The sequence below is a fragment of the Palaemon carinicauda genome, chromosome 44 (genome assembly GCF_036898095.1).
Source record: "Palaemon carinicauda isolate YSFRI2023 chromosome 44, ASM3689809v2, whole genome shotgun sequence".
Taxonomy (NCBI): Eukaryota; Metazoa; Arthropoda; class Malacostraca; order Decapoda; family Palaemonidae; genus Palaemon; species Palaemon carinicauda.
This window is the reverse complement of record NC_090768.1, coordinates 7588147-7608897: the sequence shown is the minus strand read 5'-3', so window position 1 is coordinate 7608897 and position 20751 is coordinate 7588147. Positions and strand designations below refer to the sequence as shown.

The window sequence follows — 20751 nt, the reverse complement described above, 5'->3', positions numbered from 1 at the left end:
GCATGCCTTACAAGTTCCTTGAGTCACATGAAATCTCCCTCTCTGGAGGATGATTATGGAGCAAAAAGATACAGTTGAACAATTCAGCTGAGAAGGGTATGGAATCATACTATCCCTGACAACTTAGGAAGAGCCGATGGGAGAGGACTGGAAAAGGGTAGTATGATATTACCAGCATGAAATCCAGGATTAGTTTACCTCTTTTAACATGTCCAGAGATGGAACCTGGAAGGTAGATCTCAACTGGATTCAGATGGAAAATGGGGAGGGGATGTACAAGTGAAGGCATACCCCCTATTTTTTTTTTCTTACACCATTGCTGGACTGGAAGTGTTGAGAACAGGTGGAGCAGAGTCTGACACATTCTGGATGAAGAAGCTAGTGATGTTCTTTACTGAGACTTGGAAAATGAAGGAGCATTCCTCTAACCTAAGCCAGATGACATGGTTGCTCCCAAAGGCTTGGCTGGGTTAGCCCTCGTATAATAAGAGCCAGAAATAGTATGGATCTTGGCAGGGAAATCCACCAAACAGGTCAGTCCACGAGGCTCTGGCTAACACTCAGGTAGACAGTCATCTGAACACCTGAGGAACAAAGATGCTTTTGGGATGACTGAAGAGCTGCATGCACTACAAGTTCCTTGAGTTACATGAAGTCTCCCTCTCTGAAGGATGATTATGGAGCAAAAAAATACAGTTGAACAATTCAACTGAGAAGGGTATGGAATCATACTCTGTCCCTGGTGACTTTAGAAGAGCCAATGGGAGGGGACTGGAGAATGATAGTATGATACTACTAGCATGAAATCCAAGATTGTTTTACCTCTTTTGACACGTCCAGAGATGGAACCTGGAAGGTAGATCTCAACTGAATTCAGATGGAAGATGGGGAGGGAATGTACAAGTGAAAGCATACCCCCTTTTTTTTTTTTACACCATTCCTGGACTGGAAGTGTAAAGGACAGGTGGAGCAGAGTCTGACACATTCTGGAGGAAGAAGCTAATGATGTTCTTTACTGAGACTTGGAGAAAGAAGGAGCATTCCTCTAACCCAAGGCAGATGACATGGTCACTCCCAAAGGCTTGGCTGGGTTAGCCCTCGTATAATAAGAGTCATAAAAAGTATGGATCTTGGTAGGGAAATCCACCAAAGAGCAAATGTTATCGAGTGCTAGCACACAGTGGATGAAAGAGTACTAACACATGGGCCTCCCTGTCTACCAGTGCCTCAATATCACCCTTTGGAAAGGGAGATGAGTAGCTTAAAACCAATTCAATCAACAGTCCAACTGTTGTTTGTGTACATAAATTTAAGCAGGTTGGTTATCTGGAGAGAAAAGAAGAAAATTCTGTGTTTCTCAATAGCAAAATACAGTGGAACTTTGCCCTATACTACAGAGTTGAACCCCAATGAAAGCAATGTTTGTTACTGTGATTGACCATCAGTTGATTGACAGTACGGTCTGGACAGCTAACATGGGCAGACGAGAAGCACTGTCCTCTGCATCAAGGCCTATTGTCAAGTTAGCAGAAAAGGCAAAGGCTTTCTAAATATGCTACACCTATTTGAATAATCAGACTTGCAGATCTGAGCATTCCACCCATCCAAGGCCTTACTAGTAGGTTCTAAGCACAGCATCTGTGGTCAGGTTCATACCGTGTGGTTCTTTGAAATAACTTACAACATCTACAACATTCAAGAAACGGGGGCACCATGGCTGCCTAAGACTGCTCAGAGTCAGTTGACTGACGCTCAAGAAATTCAACAGAGGCCAGGTCCTTCTTGGTCAGACTGATGAATCTTTTGCCCCTCACAAGGCATAAGTGATTCTCAATCAACTTAGGGGATTATTCCCTAATCCATAATACAAATGTCATGGTCCAATAACAAATCTGGGAACATATGAATAAAAGGCAGATGAAAAATCAGGCTGCAAACAATCAGTATAGATAAGGAGCATTAACATTTAATCCTCCCTCTGTGACCTAGTGTGTGTTACTGGCCTGGCTCGGTGCGTGTGGAACATGGAGAATAAATCAGTGCTCATAAAGCATGTAGTATGGACCAATTACTTACAGGCACTGGAGTAAACTCCGTCTTGCACAAATGCAAGGTGGGAATTTTTAGGCAGGGGAATCTTTTTCTTTCATGCACCTGAGTGACAATGATAGAATAGAGCAGAGATGATTCTCTAAGTAACAGAAAGTAAGGGAAGGTGAATCACCTGCTACCTGTATGAATGTATGACAGTTTTCATATCAAGATTTGCCTTGCCTTCTAACAATTGCATATCCTTACTCTCATCTGCCTATGGTGCTTCTGTTCAGTCCGGGAAGGACTGCTCACCTACAACTGATGAAAAGAGCAGTAACTGTCACACCAGGCTCACCTTTTGTTTAACACCCTTTCAGCAAGAAAGCTTCATACCAGCACAAGGAGTAGCGACTGACATTATCCATGCCTACCGTACAGTGCAGGTGGTCAGTGCGGATATAACCTTTCACCTTCAATTGATGAACCAGTGTTAGCTGTTACACCAGGCTGACGATTTCTAAAAAGACCCAAAGGTACTGGGTGGCGAGTGAGCTTCGTATCAGCTTAAGGAAGTAACAAGATTCATACCCTTATTGACCTACCATACAGTGCAGATCAGTCTGGGTAAGTGTATTCACTATAACTAATGGCACAAAGGTTTCTGTCACACTAGCTTCACACTTTTCTAACTGACTCTGAAAGTACCAGTCAGTGGGATAGTAATGTATAGTAAAGAGCTGCAAGCTAAGGTTAAGCAGGAAGAGACACAACAAACTCCAACTTCTCCATACCAACCATTCTCCCTTGCTGCCACAGAGGAGTCACAGTCTGGATGACCAATAATGACTGCTCTCCCTTGGAGGAGGAAGCTACAGGAGCTTCCTTCGTAGCAACACAAACCACTAAACAAGGGGTTTTGTCACACTCATAGACACTAGCACCACATTAAGCTGAACTACACAAGGCTCAACTCCTGGAGGCAAACTGACAGTGACAGGTGTGCCCATCAGCACAAAATGATGTTCATTATCAAATACACGAGTATGGATAACACTCAGTCAGAACTGGGCTACTCCCTTCCAAAGAAAGGATACTGTACTACTATGCCAAGAAACGCTCCAAGCAAAGTTCATTGTTTTCCTAATAAATAAAAAAAGGGGGGGGGAGACAGGACTGTGTACAGTGTGCCCTTCATAGCAGGTACACAACACGTGAAGATTAACAATAATCTATTACATGTCTTACCTTTCAGTGCACTTCTGCTGTCACAAGCAAGAATGCTCCTATAAATAAAAAAGAACACTTTTAACAAACAAACAAAAAATCCAACAATGAAAGAGCTACCCAATAATATGTTTGTACCAGTTGTGGCCGAAGTCTAAAGTGGTTAGTCTGTGAAAGGCTGGTGAGAGGGATTTCCTCTCGCACCACCAGTCGTTAACCAACTACTTTGTTAACGATTCAAAGGCCTTTCCAGATTGCACTGATGACATCTCCTATTTTAAAGAACTAAAGGCTTGTATATGAGTAGGAACAAACAAATTTCTTTCATCGTATACTTATTAATTTAAAATAGCCTATCTAGTGAGGCAATGCTTGAAGGGCTACTGTAGATTAATATTTTTGTATGTGAAAAGAATGATTCTACAATACAGTAATCTAAATCTGCAAAGATGCATAACATACTGTACATTTGCAAACCCTTCAACTTAATTACATATACTGTAAAATTATCTCCATGCTTACAATTAATAATATATTTAATGGCTACTTGAACAATGCATAATTTTCCATGAGCACAATAGAATCATAAATTTTGAAATGTTAAAAGCAAGTAAGATGCATTGCAGCTTCATCCTGACAAAATCTGAAAACATGTAATACTATCATCCCAGACTTTTGATCTTGAAAACTCAATTGAAATAATTCATCTTAATGAAAGCTGATAACATGAAACATAAATGCTGACCTTTGATGTGGTAAGTTCATCCTCTAAACCAGCTTTCCGGTTCTCTAAAGCATCTAATTCGTGTTGCATTTGGTCAAGATGCTGTAGCAGGGAACTATTCAAATTCCTGAAATCAAGATATTTATTTTGCAATGCTGGCTGCATAGCTTCCACAAGACTTTCCCCCATGTGCCGTTCCTGCAAGGAAAAGAAAAGTTGCATTAAGTGCTTCTGTTCATAAAAAATTTAAGTTAATTTTCATCGTAACCGTATGGGTTATGAGCTCTCTCAACTAACTTGTCCTATACTTTTATCTGCATGAACTACCAACAGGCACAGTTTTTCATCTATCCTCTATTTCAGTCATTTCCTGGGCTTTCACATAAGAGTTTTGTCCCAGAATTTCCATATTTAAGGTTTTCTGACTAACAGTTTCCCAATCCTTCTCAGCATATATTCAAACCCTTTTAATCTTTGGATGCCATCTATTTTCCAATGTCTGGACACTACCTCTCTCTTACATTTTCATACATATGAGGTTTACCCTGCACTCTGGCATTGGATTTTAGACTTCCACTGTCACTTGTTCTAAATCTTAGATATCCTTCTGAGTGCCAATCTCTGGGGAACAGAGGGATACAGGCCTTATGTCACAATCAAAGTGTCTGTTCTATCTACTCACGAGAAATCTTTATCTACCAGATGTGGAGCCATCTCAATAAATTTCATTCACTATACAGCAAAGGGTTCTCGATATTGAGATCCTGCACTGGTAAATGAACTTGTGAGCAAATAGAAAGGAGAGCACAAGCAAGTGAATGCTCTAAGTCGGATGATTGAGTGCGAATAGATAGGCACGCCTACTACTATAAGACCACAATAATAAGAACACTAGAGGTGCTTGTATAGCTAATTCTTTCTTATTCCCCCTTGGCTTCTGTTCCATTGTCCAGTGTGTTCCCAAGCTAATACAAATAATATCCTTCTTTTAAGATCTGCCTATCTATCACAATACAGTTCTACACTTCCATCTCTTCCCTAATCACTTCTTCAATACAAATTTCATATTGAAAAAAAGGGGTTTTGGCTAAGGGAAACCTAAAAAATTCTTTATATAATTTGTATCTTTCCTAGTCATACAAACCTAAGTAATTTATAGGGGTTTACTCCATTGTTGGAAAAGTAGCAATGGAGTAAGCACCTATAATTGACGAGGGTTTGTATTTGTGCAGGAACAAACATTTTTGGGGAGGTACTGTGTATAGCAAGAATCAGGTATAGAATTAATTTCCTTTTGTAGGGGCAGTTTAATTTACTTTTGTGATTCAGCTAAATTTCTTTGAAGCTTGTTTTTCAATCCTATTTAAGTTTGATAAAGCACAGGGAGCAAATTTCCTTAGTTTATTTTCTCTAATTACAAGGATGATGAGTGTAATTTCTTTCACATTAGTGTTATCAAGAGAGAAAATATTGTGTACTGTTTAAAAACATTGGTACATTCAGTTTTGCAAAGAAAGTGACATTTTTATCATAGATTTGATTGACTGTAAATCTTCAAACAAAAATACTATGGATATAAGGTATGATGTACCTATACATGTAATATATATGGAGTGAGTTGATATTTTACCGGAAATAATCATCAGAATTTTAACTTTTATAACATGATTTACTGTATAAAATAACATTTTTCCTGTATCAGTAACAATAAATGTTTTTGTCAATCTAAAGAAACAAATCTCACTAAAACCAAACCTTCATCAGTTATCACCAAGGTAAATGATAACATAAATCAAAATATTGACAGGTAGAGGAGAATAAAAACCTCTGTTAAACTGAAGATTACATGTAGAAGTTCTTGATTGATTGGATACTATGGAGGGGGTAAAATGCTGTATACAGTATTGTAAAATTTTCATGAGATGTTAAAATTACAGCATTTTATTAGAAAATCTTCCACTGATGAAGTGGCAAAGCCAACATACCTTTTTGTATTTACTAGAATAATTCAATAAAATTTTTCAAGGGTTATCGAGTCTCATTCTTACACTATTATGTATTATTTTATTATTAGAAAGGTCTGCATATCTTCAATTCAATTTCATTTTAAATCAAGTTATCATAAATATCGTGAAATATCAATCATACACTTTGTACAAAATAACGTCTACTTAGAATAATCAATAAGAATACCTTTACTGTGGCACAGAAAATTATTAATCTTCTTGGCCACAGTCCTGTATAATCTTCCATGGCTTAGCAAAATAAAAATGTTTGTATCCTGATAATTTACTATTTCAAATTACCATATATAAATAAATTATATAAATAATAATGGGTATGAATTGCACTTGAAATGCCTAATCATGGCTAGAGTAATTTGATATTGCATAATTATTTAACAAAATAAAAATAAAGAGAATTCTTACCTCTTCAATTTCTCCTTCTAACTGCCGCATCATGGACTCCATATCCTGTTTACGTGTAAATAAGGCATCTAATTTGTCTCTGTTTTCTTGATTAGTTTCCTTTAAAGCTTTTGTTTCCTCGTCTATTTCTAATTTTTCAGTATCGGTGTTGACCAAGTCTAGAAGCAAATTATAATCGCCAAGTGCTCCTTGCAGTTCTATAAAAAAATATACAAAATTAGAATGTACAGTAATCTTTCCATAGCAATAAGGATTTAAAATTTTAGCAAAAGACAAATAATTTTTCATTTACAATAAATCTATAATAAATCAATAATCAACAGGATAAAGGCCTAAACTCCTTTTATTTTATCTCTGAAGAAATACATTATAAAACAATGAAATGGAGCCCTTTTTCCAATTTTTGTTTCACATTTTTTTTTCTTAATTTTTTCCCCTGATTTTTAGGATTTACTTTTTACCGTAATGAAAAAAATTCATATCTGGCCAAAAAATTACTTTGAGAAAAAAAAAACTCTTCATATTATTGGAGGTCTATATCAGGTCTATATAGGGTAGTAATCCCAGATCTTAGTAATAATCATCAAGGGATGAGATAGAATTTGAAAAACACTAATTTTCAGGATAAATCGCCCTGGCGTCGCAAAATCGAAGGTCAGAGGCAAAAATCCTATGCAGTTTGGAGATGTCCTAAGTCACCTTATTAAGTGGTATAAATGTCGAAGTCCTGTCATCAAAAATCGGCATTAGCCGGCCAGCCCTCTTAATTCAACAAATCAATTCCCAACAGGGTGCCATTCAACTAAGAGAACAAGTCTCATAGAATGCACTTATCTGTTTACTTGATTCATTTATATTCATTTACAACTCTTTAAGGCTTTAATTAAAAATGTAGTGAGAATAATAAAAGTTTAATTTAATTCATTTATTTGAAAACTAATTGTTCGCAAGGAACAACGTAAGAAATAAACAAAGGAACAAACTGGAAGAGAGATACAAGTTAGTGATACAAAATCTAAGAGGGTTAAAGAGTGATGGACAAGTTCTGTCTCTCTACACAGACTTGTATAAACCTAGATTGTAGGTGATCGAACCCTAACTGACAGGAGGACCTACAGTTCCAAAATTGGCTTATATAGCAAATAAATGAATAATGTATAAATGAAAACAAACGGAAAAGCTTTCGTAGGTAGGAAATTAAAAAGAAATGATGTATGTGTCTTTTGAAGGAGAACGAAATTAATGTAGTTTAAGAAAAATAGAAAAGAATAACAAATAAGATAAAATTCATTGCACATAGGCTGTGACAGAAAGTAAGCCTCCAAAAAAAGTTCTCTGTTATAGGACATTAGCATTAGAGACAAGAAATGCAGGTAAAGACAATTACACTAAATATAAACATCATAGAAATACAAAGAATAAATACAGTAGGTTTTAATCATGCCACTATATTCCGTAGGGAATTTGGCATTTGAGTTCTCATACCAAGATTGCATCTCAGGGAGAGGGTAGTCGAGCAATTTGGTCTTCTCCTGGTGATATTGAACCAGCCATATATCTTTAAAACTAAGGGAGACATGTTATTTTGATAAAATAAATTTTTGAATATACTTACCCGGTGATTATATAGCTGCAACTCTGTTGCCCGACAGACAACTCTACGGTACAAACTCGCCAGCGATCGCTACACAGGTTGCGGGTGTGCCCAACAGCGCCATCTGTCGTCCAGATACCCAGTACTCAATGTAAACAAAGACTCAATTTTCTCCTCGTCCCACTGCGTCTCTATTGGGGAGGAAGGGAGGGTCCTTTAATTTATAATCACCGGGTAAGTATATTCAAAAATTTATTTTATTATCAAAATAACATTTTTCAATATTTAACTTAGCCGGTGATTATATAGCTGATTCACACCCAGGGGGGTGGGTAGAGACCAGCAATATATGTTTACACTTTTATGAGCTAAGAGTTTTTATTTCATTTTAGAAGTTATCAAAATAACAAAAACAAAATAAATAGGTACCTGGTAAGGAAGTCGACTTGAACAATTACTCTGCCTTTTAAGTACGTCTTCCTTATGGAGCCTCGCGATCCTCTTAGGATGCTGATCGACCCCTAGGATCTGAAGTATCAAGGGTTGCAACCCATACAACAGGACCTCATCAAAACCCCTAATCTAGGCGCTCTCAAGAAATGACTTTGACCACCCGCCAAATCAACCAGGATGCGAAAGGCTTCTTAGCCTTCCGGACAACCCAAAAAACAACAATAAAAACATTTCAAGAGAAAGATTAAAAGGGTATGGAATTAGGGAATTGTAGTGGTTGAGCCCTCACCCACTACTGCACTCGCTGCTACGAATGGTCCCAGTGTGTAGCAGTTCTTGTAAAGAGACTGGACATCTTTCAAGTAAAATGACGCGAACACTGACTTGCTTCTCCAATAGGTTGCGTCCATTATACTTTGCAGAGATATATTTTGCTTAAAGGCCACGGAAGTTGTTACAGCTCTAACTTCGTGCGTCTTCACCTTAAGCAAAGTTCGGTCTTCCTCACTCAGATGTGAATGAGCTTCTCGTATTAACAATCTGATAAAGTCTGACCAAGCATTCTTTGACAAAGGCAAGGATGGTTTCTTAACTGAACACCATAAAGCTTCAGATTGGCCTTGTAAAGGTTTAGTACGCTTTAAATAGAACTTAAGAGCTCTAACAGGGCATAAGACTCTTTCTAGTTCATTGCCTACGATCTCCGATAAGCTGGGGATATCGAAAGATTTAGGCCAAGGCCGAGAAGGCAGCTCATTTTTGGCTAGAAAACCAAGTTGTAGCGAACAAGTGGCTTTTTCTGACGAAAATCCTATGTTCTTGCTGAAGGCATGAATCTCACTGACTCTTTTAGCCGAGGCTAAGCATACCAGGAAAAGAGTCTTAAGAGTGAGATCTTTCAGGGAGGCTGATTGTAACGGCTCCAACCTGTCTGACATGAAGAATCTTAGTACCACGTCTAAATTCCATCCAGGGGTAGCCAAACGACGCTCCTTGGTGGTCTCAAAAGACTTAAGGAGGTCTTGCAGATCTTTATGTTTGGAAAGATCTAAGCCTCTATGCCGGAAGACCGATGCCAACATGCTTCTGTAGCCCTTGATAGTGGGAGCTGAAAGGGATCGTCCTTTTCTCAGGTATAAGAGAAAAACAGCTATTTGAGCTACAGAGGTACTGGTCGAGGATACAGAAACTGACTTGCACCAGTCTCGGAAGACTTCCCACTTCGATTGGTAGACTCTAAGGAAGAAGCTCTCCTTGCTCTAGCAATCGCACTGGCTGCTTCCTTCGAAAAGCCTCTAGCTCTCGAGAGTCTTTCGATAGTCTGAAGGCAGTCAGACGAAGAGCGTGGAGGCTTTGGAGTACCTTCTTTACGTGTGGCTGACGTAGAAGGTCTACCCTTAGAGGAAGACAACTGGGAACGTCTACTAACCATCGAAGTATCTCGGTGAACCATTCTCTCGCGGGCCAGAGGGAAGCAACTAACGTCAACCTTGTCCCTTCGTGAGAGGCGAACTTCTGCAGTACCTTGTTGACAATCTTGAACGGTGGGAATGCGTAGAGATCCAGATGTGACCAATCTAGGAGGAAAGCATCTATATGTATTGCTGCTGGGTCCGGGACTGGAGAGCAATAGATTGGAAGCCTCTTGGTCAGCGAGGTTGCAAAGAGATCTATGGATGGTTTTACCCCAAGTGGCCCAAAGTCTCTTGCACATATCCTTGTGGAGGGTCCATTCGGTTGGAATTACTTGCCCTTTCCGACTGAGACAATCTGCTATGACGTTCAAGTCGCCTTGGATGAACCTCGTTACTAGGGAGATGTCTTGACCTTTTGACCAGATGAGCAGGTCCCTTGCGATCTCGTACAACGTCAGTGAGTGGGTACCTCCTTGTTTGGAGATGTACGCCAAGGCCGTGGTGATGTCCGAGTTAACTTCCACCACTTTGCCTCGAAGGAGAGACTTGAAGCTTTTCAAGGCCAGATATACTGCCAACAGCTCCTTGCAGTTGATATGCATGCTCCTCTGACTCGAGTTCCACAGTCCTGAGCATTCCCGACCGTCTAGTGTCGCGCCCCAGCCCACGTCCGATGCGTCCGAGAAGAGAACGTGGTTGGGAGTCTGAACAGCCAGGGGAAGACCCTCTCTTAGGTTGATATTGTCCTTCCACCAAGTCAGACAAGACTTTATCTTTTCGGAAACCGGGATCGAGACCGCTTCTAGCGTCTTGTCCTTTTTCCAGTGAAAAGCTAGATGGTATTGAAGAGGACGGAGGTGTAGTCTTCCTAGTGACACAAATTGTTCCACGGATGACAGTGTCCCCACCAGACTCATCCACAGCCTGACTGAGCAGCGTTCCTTCTTCAGCATCTTCTGGATGGATAGCAGGGCTTGATCTATTCTGGGGGCTGATCGTCTTGTTGTTCAGCAACGTCCTCATCAGAGGGTTCCTCATCCGAAAACTGATGAGGAAACGGCAACGGAGTGGGCAACGTCTGGCTCGCTGAGTCCGGTCGCACTGGTGGATGCGTGACGGAGCCGGACGCAATATCATGGAACTGCTGCACAGTCTGTGAACTGTCAACAACCATGGGTGCGCGAGGAAGCACAGCGTCAACCCGAGACTGTCTAGACCGTCTGGGTTGTGCAGTCAACACCCTACCGGGTTGCTGAGGTTGACGCACTGCGTCAAAACAAGTCACCTCTGCTGGTTGTTGAACGTCCTGAACGTCAACAACCACCTCCGAGCGTCGCTTAACGTCAACGTGCGGCTGGCAACCCACACTGGGTCGCATCGGTGGAGGAACCACCTCAACTGGCAGACGCGAGTAGGTTACCTCAGCGTCAACAGGGCGCACAACCGACCGGTTGGAAGGTTGTTGGCCAGAAGGTTCGGTAGCAACCTTCTCCGCATTAAAGTCCTCTATCAAGGACGCAAGCTTGGACTGCATGTCTTGCAGCAAAGCCCATTTAGGGTCTACGGGAGCAGGTGTGGCAACAGACGGGGTTAGCGACTGAGGCGGTACCGCTTACCATCCCTGAAAGCCTTGTTATGCATGACATAATTGTACAGCAAAACTTCAAAGGCTCGAAAACAGCTGTGAAGTTGACCTGTAAACAACTTGGAGCGTCTCCTGGCCAGGCGCCAGGGAGAGTCTACGAGAATTGAGAAGTCTATCTGGGCAGAGGCATGAACTCCCAAGCCGAGAACTTCTCTCGTGTCATATCAGACTCTCGCTCTATAAACCAGTTTAAAAGAAGGGAAAGCAAAGGCTGTATCCCCCAAACTCCTCCTGGTGAAAAACCAGTCGCCTAGCCAACGTAAAGCTCTCTAGGAGAGCGAGAGAGCACTAGCTTAAAAACAACGGCTTCGAAGTAGCTAGGCCTAGTGTAAGCTCTGACGTTTAGGCGAACGAGGAGCAGCAGTCACAAAAAGATCCGGACAAAGATCCTTAAAAAAATCATCATGATTTAATTAAAGTCCATAGGAGGCTAAGCAGCTTTAGGCTCCTCTCCATCTGACAGAGTCCTCAAGGGAATATCAGTAGGAGGGGGAACAGCAACTTCCTCATCTACAGGAACCTTGTCCGATAAAAGCTGAGTCTCAAGCAAGGGAGAGACCTACCATGGTGGCAATGCTTTACAAGCAGAGTCCACACTCACTGGTGCATTAGTAGCGGACCAGAACGCAACGTCATGTAACTGCTTGACAGTCTGTGAACTGTCAACAACTGAACTGTCAACCACAACAGGTGCGTGAGGACGCACAGCGTCCACTCGAGACTGCTTTGACTGCCTAGACTGAGCAGTCAAAACAACTCTAGAATGCGGAGGTTGACGCACAGCGTCAAAACAAGTCAACTCCGATTGTTAGTGAACGTCTTGAACGTCAACAGGAACATCAGCAAGTGGCCTAACGTCCAAATGCGGCTGAAAAACCACACGAGACCGCATCGAGTGTGGTTCTAAACAACCTGACTGACGTGACTAAGCTACGCCAACGTCAACAGTAAGCACAAAGGAACGTTAGGTTGGCTGAAAGCCAGGATATCGATGAGATAAACGGCTAGACTCAACGGACTAATCGGCAGAATAGTCTTCCATAAGGGAGGCAAGCATATACTGCATGTCTTGCCATACAACCCATTAAGGATCAACGGAAATGGTTGTGGTAAGAGACGAGGGTAACGTCTGTGACCGCAACACTTTGCCAACAAAAAAAGACTCTCGGAGTCTGTGTTACGCTTTTGTTAGGCGGCGAGCAGTTATCCGATGACTGCATAGGGTCAGAGCTGTCCTAATGGTTGTAACCAGGACGCTGGACCTGTCCTGAAAGGACTGACTTTCGCTTAAGGGCTTCGAAACCTTGTGACAGGTTTCTTATGCGAAAAGCCTTCGGATGACGAGGAGAAACAACGTCTCTCTCGTCTTATGGTAGGGGAGATCTTGGTAAGATACACCCGATACCATAGAGGGAAAACGTCTGTTCGTTGATCAAGGCCTCTCGAACCCATAAGTCGTTTGACATTACTTCTCCCCTGGGCTTGGGAGCATGCAAGAGGTCCCGGACTAGGTGAACGACAGGCACGAACAGACGAACCCTCGGACGCAACACTGTAACACTTTGCGCATATCACTTTATCACTTCGATTTTCTGTTTTGCACTTATTTCACTGAAATCGAAACTTTTACTGATTTCTACCTGAAACACGCAATTCTACCCTTCATTAAAAGGTAGTAATTGCGAAATCAGTCGTATAATGCAAGCTCATTAATACCAGCAAAAAAAAGAAAACATATTTTAAGATAAAAAAATCAGTGGCTGGGAAAGAGACTAAACACTAGTTCATATAACTACGTTTTCAATCTCTCACCGCACATAGCCTGGGGACGAGAATAAAAAACTAAAAACGTTTTATCCTTCCTCCCCGTACAGCGACTAGGGACGAGAGTAACTCGAGAACAACGTTACCCGCTTGAACGGAACGTTTTCTCTCCTCTCTCTCCCTCCGTCTCTATCTCTCTCTCTCTTTCTCTCTTGATTTCGCACCTAAGAGAAGAGCCCAATTATATTTCGTCAAAAAAACATGTTATTTGACTAAAGGAAAAAACTGAAAGGTTTTTCAAATAAAAAGTTCCTTTAAAATAGAATTTAAAACATTTAAGCTAAGAAAGAATGAACAAAACGTCAGAATCGATTTACTCTTACTGCAAAGTGAAACCGTGATACACTCTCTCTCTATCGTAACGATAGAGCGCATGTTGAACGTCCTGAACGTCAACAACTGCGTAGCATAAATAAACTAAACGTTAGTTCATCTTTGAAAACAGTACGAAGACTATCAAAGAAATTCTTTCATAAAATATTACATTTAAAAAGTTTTAAATCCTTAGCTCTTTAAAAGCTAATTACGATATAAAGGGCTCAACGTTGATTAACTTCGGTTTCCAAGTTAGGACCGCCTTCTCTCAGGAAAGGTCTATATAAACAAAACATTAAAATTATTTTTATATGTTTATAATAAATGGAAAGTTAATCGAAGAGGCCTAATAAAGGCGGAGAGATATAAAATATATAGAGGAAAATCTATAACGTGATAAGATAATTACTAAAAGCCTAAACACACTTCCGTCTAAGGGAAGGGTCGGCCATTTAAAAGTGAAAGAAAGTCCATACTCTCTTTGTCACCATAATTAAATCTATCCAAAACGAGTTCAAGATTTAAGATGAAGATAAAACACCTGCATAGCGAAAGCTCAAAACTAGAATAAAGTACTTCACCAATTAGTTGTGAAAAAACTCCAGTTTAGCAACAGCGAGTAAGTACGTCTTGTCGATAGCTCGACAGAGAGAAAATTGAGTCTTTGTTTAAATTGAGTACTGGGTATCTGGACGACAGATGGCGCTGTTGGGCACACCCGCAACCTGTGTAGCGATCGCTGGCGAGTTTTTACCGTAGAGTTGTCTGTCGGGCAACAGAGTTGCAGCTATATAATCACCGGCTAAGTTAAATATTGAAAATATTGAATTTGAAGGTCAATAAGTATAGTTTTGAGATACGGGCATTCAAAGTTTTTTTTTTTATTTTTACAAAGACAATATTAATAAATCATGATCATTAAGAATTTTATGTTCTTTTTTTGGTATTAATAAAAGAAAACAAAATTATTCATCATAATTTAATCATAAATGAAGATCCTTATGCTCAATATCTTACTTCTTTTGCTTGTATCAGGCTAGGCGCTCTCTCTCTCTCTCTCTCTCTCTCTCTCTCTCTCTCTCTCTCTCTCTCTCTCTCTCTCTCTCTCTCTCTCAGCGATTTTGTTAAAAAAAACTGCACACACTATCGCGAAGCCGCTTGCAATACTGCTAAGACAAAGTGTAGATATCAGAGAGATATACGAGTATGTTAAACATAAATTAGCATATATAATCCCTATTTTCAAAAGTGGATCAAGACTAGAGGCAAGAAATTATAGACCAGTTAGTCTAACATCACATATTATGAAAGGGTATGAAAGGGTGATAAAAAAGAAAATAATGAATCATTTGGTGAAAAATAATTTGTTTAATGTAGGTCAACACGGTTTTGTGCCCGGAAAAAGTACACAAACCCAACTGATAGCACACTATGAAAACATATATAAAAATATGATAAATGAAAAAGACACAGCTGTGGTATATCTAGATTCTGCAAAAGCCTTTGATAAGGTAGACCATAATATATTAGAGAAAAAATGAGAAAGCATAAAATTAAGGGAAAGATAGGAAAATGGATAGAAAAAAATTCTACAAAACAGAAAACAGATAGTGGTTGCAAATGACAAGAAATCAGATGAAGCTCAGGTAATATCTGGCATGCCACAGGGTACGGTATTAGCTGCACTGCTGTTTGTTATTATGATCTCAGACATAGACTGTAATGTTAAGACTCTGTAGTGAGAAGTTTCGCCGATGACACAAGAATAAGTAGAGAAATTACTTGTGATGAAGATAGGAACTCATTACAAAGAGATCTAAACAAAATACATGAATGAGCGGAGATAAATAGGATGGTATTTAACTCCAATAAGTTCGAATCAATAAATTATGGAAACAGAGAAAGAATGGTATATGCATACAGGGGACCTAATAATGAGACAATAGCAAACAAGGAAGCAATTAAAGACCTTGGTGTAATATTAAACAGGAATATGTTATGCAACGACCAAATAGCAACACTGTTGGCTAAATGTAAAGCAAAAATAGGAATGCTATTCAGACACTTTAAAACAAGAAGAGCTGAACACATGATTATGCTGTACAAAACTTATGTACATAGCACACTCGAGTACTGCAATGTGATATGGTACCCACACTACCAAAAGGATATTGCACAAATAGAGTGTACAAAGGTCCTTTACTGTTAGAATAGAAGAAGTTAAGGACCTTGACTACTGGGAAAGACTGCAATTTTTAAAAATTATACAGTCTAGAAAGAAGAGAACGCTACATGATAATACAAGCATGGAAACAAATCAAAGGAATTACTGAAAACATCATGGAGCTGAAAATATCAGAAAGAGCAAGCCGCGGTAGATTAATAGTGCCCAAAACTATACCAGGAAAACTAAGGAAGGCACACAGGACATTAATCCACTACGCACCAGCATCGATAATGCAGCGACTATTTAATGCGCTGCCAGCTCATCTAAGAAACATATCAGGAGTGAGCGTACATGTGTTCAAGAATAAGCTCGATAAATACCTAAGATGCATCCCAGACCATCCAAGACTGGAAGATGCATTAGCAAATTCTCTGGTGGATATACGAGGTAACTCACACTGAGGGACCTGGGGGAACCCAAACATAGAATAAGGCTGGCTCTCTCTCTCTCTCTCTCTCTCTCTCTCTCTCTCTCTCTCTCTCTCTCTCTCTCCAATACCAATATTACCCTCTTCTGAACTCTTAATAGAGCAAATTTTCTTCTTCCTTATGTTAGCAAAATGTTGAAATTGTCTTTTCCTCTTTGAAATGATAAAATTCTTGGTGAAAACGAGAAAAACAAACCTAAAAATGAGTGAATGTCAGAGGTCAAACTCAGGCATGTACTCTCTGGGGTTTGTGGTAGGACTGAAGAGCGAAAACATCTCCTGTGACTCGTGGAAGTTATACAGATGCCATTGTTCACAATTTCTTTTACATTAAAATGTAATAATTATAAAAATTTATGATAACAGAAGAAATATGTTATTTTCATTAGTAAAATAAATTTTTGAATATACTTACCCGATAATCATGTAGCTGTCAACTCTGTTGCCGACAGAAATCTACGGTCGGGATACGCCAGCGATCGCTATACAGGTGGGGGTGAACACCACAGCGCCATCTGTGGTCAGGTACTCCAGTACTTCTTGTCAACACCACCTCAATTTTTTCCTCGGTCCACTGGTTCTCTATGGGGAGGAAGGGTGGGTCAATTAAATCATGATTATCGGGTAAGTATATTCAAAAATTTATTTTACTAATGAAAATAACATTTTTCAATATTAATCTTACCCGATAATCATGTAGCTGATTCACACCCAGGGTGGTGGGTGGAGACCAGCATACATGTTAACAAAGAAGCTAAGTATCCCGTATTTTATTTTATTAGTTATTCAAAAATAACATAAAATAAATAAGTACCTGGTAAGGAAGACGACTTGAACCATTACTCTGCCTTTATTAAGTACGTCTTCCTTACTGAGCGTAGCGGTCCTCTTAGGATGCTGAACGACTCTTAGGTGCTGAAGTATAAAGGGCTGCAACCCATACTAAAGGACCTCATCACAACCTTTAACCTCGGCGCTTCTCAAGAAAGAATTGACCACCCGCCAAATCAACAAGGATGTGGAAGGCTTCTTAGCCGACCGTACAACCCATAAAAAGTATTCAAGAGAAAGGTTAAAAAGGTTATGGGATTATGGGAATGTAGTGGCTGAGCCCCCGCCTACTACTGCATTCGTTGCTACGAATGGTCCCAGGGTGTAGCAGTTCTCGTAAAGAGACTGGACATCTTTGAGATAGAATGATGCGAACACTGACTTGCTTCTCCAATAGGTTGCATCCATAACACTCTGCAGAGAACGGTTCTGTTTGAGGGCCACTGAAGTAGCCACAGCTCTCACTTCATGTGTCCTTACCTTCAGCAAAGCAAGGTCTTCTTCCTTCAGATGAGAATGTGCTTCCCTAATCAGGAGCCTGAATAGGTAAGAAACTGAGTTCTTAGACCTTGGAAGAGAAGGCTTCTTGATAGCACACCATAAGGCTTCTGATTGTCCTCGTAAAGGTTATGACCTTTTTAGATAGTACCTAAGAGCTCTAACTGGGCAAAGTACTCTCTCCAGTTCGTCCCCCACCAAGTTGGACAGGCTTGGGATCTCGAACGACTTAGGCCAAGGACGTGAAGGAAGCTCGTTTTAGCAAAAAACCGAGCTGCAAGGAACATGTAGCCGTTTCAGATGTGAAAACTATGTTCCTGCTGAAGGCGTGGATCTCACTTACTCTTTTAGCTGTTGTCAAGCACACGAGGAAAAGAGTTTTTAATGTGAGGTCCTTAAAAGAGGCTGATTGGAGAGGTTCAAATCTTGATGACATAAGGAACCTTAGGACCACGTCTAGATTCCAGCCTGGAGTGGACAACCGACGTTCCTTTGAGGTCTCAAAAGACCTAAGGAGGTCCTGTAGATCTTTGTTGGTGGAAAGATCCAAGCCTCTGTGGCGGAAAACCGCTGCCAACATACTTCTGTAACCCTTAATCTTAGGAGCTGAAAGGGATCTTACGTTCCTTAGATGTAACAGGAAGTCAGCAATCTGGGTTACAGTGGTACTGGATGAGGAAACTGCATTGGCCTTGTACCAGCTTCGGAAGACTTCTCCTTTAGACTGATAGACTCTGAGAGTGGATGTCCTCCTTGCTCTGGCAATCGCTCTGGCTGCCTCCTTCGAAAAGCCCCTAGCTCTTGAGAGTCTTTCGAAAGTCTGAAGGCAGTCAGACGAAGAGCGTGGAGGTTTGGATGTACCTTCTTTACGTGAGGTAGATGTAGAAGGTCCACTCCTAGAGGAAGAGTCCTGGGAATGTCGACCAGCCATTGCAGTACCTCTATGAACCATTCTCTCGCGGGCCAGAGCGGAGCCAACCAACGTCAGCCGTGTCCCTTTGCGAGAGGCGAACTTCTGAAGTACCCTGTTGACAATCTTGAACGGCGGGAATGCATACAGGTCGAGATGGGACCAATCCAGCAGAAAAGCATCCACGTGAACTGCTGCTGGGTCTGGAATCGGAGAACAATACAACGGGAGCCTCTAGGTTATCGAGGTAGCGAACAGATCTATGGTTGGCTGACCCCACAGGGCCCAAAGTCTGCTGCAAACATTCTTGTGAAGGGTCCACTCTGTGGGGATGACCTGACCCTTCCGGCTAAGGCGATCTGCCATGACATTCATAACGCCCTGAATGAACCTCGTTACCAGCGTGAGCTTTCGATCTTTTAACCAGATGAGGAGGTCCCTTGCGATCTAGAACAACTTCCACGAATGAGTCCCTCCCTGCTTGGGGATGTAAGCCAAGGCTGTGGTGTTGTCAGAGTCCACCTCCACCACCTTGTTAAGCTGGAGGGACTTGAAGTTTATCAAGGCCAGATGAACCGCCAACAGCTCCTTGCAATAGATGTGAAGTGTCCTTAGCTCCTGATTCCATGTTCCCGAGCATTCCTGTCCGTCCAAAGTCGCACCCCAGCCTGTGTCTGATGCGTCAGAGAAGAGACGGCGGTCGGGTTTCTGAACAGCCAAAGGTAGACTTCCTTGAGAAGAAAGCTGTTCTTTCACCACGTGAGAGTAGACCTCCTCTCTTCGGAAACAGGAACTGAGATCGTCTCTAGCGTCATGTCCTTTATCCAGTGAGCCGCTAGATGATACTGAAGGGGGCGGAGGTGGCGTCTCCCTAACTCGATGAACAGGGCCAGCGATGAAAGTGTCCCTGTTAGACTCATCCACTACCTGACTGAGCATCGGTTCCTTCTCAGCATGCTCTGGATGCAATCTAGGGCTTAGTAGATCCTTGGGGCCGACGGAAAAGCCCGAAAAGCTCGACTCTGAAGATCCATACCCAGGTAGACAATGGTCTGGGATGGGACGAGCTGGGACTCCTCAAAATTGACCAGGAGGCCCAGTTCCTTGGTCAGATCCATAGTCCATCTGAGAATCTCCAGACAGCGACGACTTGTGGGAGCTCTTAAAAGCTAGTCGTCTGACGGAGCCGGACACAAGATCATGGTACTGCTGCACAGTCTGTGAACTGTCAACCATGGGGAAGCGAGGAAGTACAGCGACAACCCGAAGCTGTCTAGACTGTCTGGGTCGTACAGACAACTCCTTATCGGGTTGCTGAGGTTGCCGCACTGCGTCACAACAAGTCACTTCTGCTGGTTGTTGAACGTCTTCCCAGTGACACACTGACTCCGTAAACAAAAAATCCTCTAACAAGGACTAAGCCTGGACTGCATGTCTTGCAACAAAGCTCAAGGTCTATGGGAGCAGGTGTGGTAACAGACGGGGTTAGCGACTGAAGTGGAACCATTACCCTCCCTGGAAGCATGTTATGCTTAAATAAAAGTCCATAGGAGGCTAAGCAGCTAAAGGCTCCTCTCCCAATGACAGAGTCCTCAAGGGAATATCAGAAGGAGGGAGAATAGCACTTTCTCATCTACAGGAACCATGTCCGAGAAAAGCTAAGTTCTCTCAGTGAGGGTTTCACTGGTGCAAAAGCAGCAGACTAGAAGGCAACGTTATGAAACTGCTTGACAGTCTAGTGAGTTGGCAACAACCAAAGATGTGTGACTGAGGAGCATGCGGTAAGGTATGCAGAGCATGCTGTATGTAGAGCATGCTGTAAGGTAAGCAGAGCATGTTGCATGGCGTGCGGCTTATGCTGCATGGGATGAGGCTCATGCTGCATGGGATGAGGCTCATGCTGCATGGTATGAGGCTCATGCTGCATGGGATGAGGCTCATGCTGCATGGGATGAGGCTCATGCTGCAAGGGATGAGGCTCATGCCGCATGCGTTGAGGAGGATGCCGCATAGTATGAGGCTCCTGCCTCATGGGTTGAGGCGGTTGCCGCATAGCATGAGGCTCCTGCCTCATGGTTTGAGGAGGATGCCGCATAGCATGAGGCTCCTCATAGCATGAGACTCCTGCCTCATGAGTTGAGGAGGATGCCGCATAGCATGAGGCTCCTGCCTCATGGGTTGAGGAGGATGCCGCATAGCAT

At 41.7% G+C, this 20751-nt stretch overlaps 1 protein-coding gene across 1 annotated transcript in view; it reads right to left on the bottom strand.

Annotated features, from left to right (window-relative positions):
• LOC137634206 (intraflagellar transport protein 74 homolog) overlaps positions 1-20751 on the bottom strand; it is a 75374-nt gene that overhangs the window by 53926 nt on the left and 697 nt on the right. The window contains exons 2-3 of the mRNA XM_068366477.1: positions 6412-6608; positions 4004-4180 (exon numbers count right to left, since the gene is read on the bottom strand). Of these exons, the coding sequence (XP_068222578.1) occupies positions 4004-4180; positions 6412-6608 (374 nt within the window). The remainder of the gene's footprint in view (positions 1-4003; positions 4181-6411; positions 6609-20751) is intronic.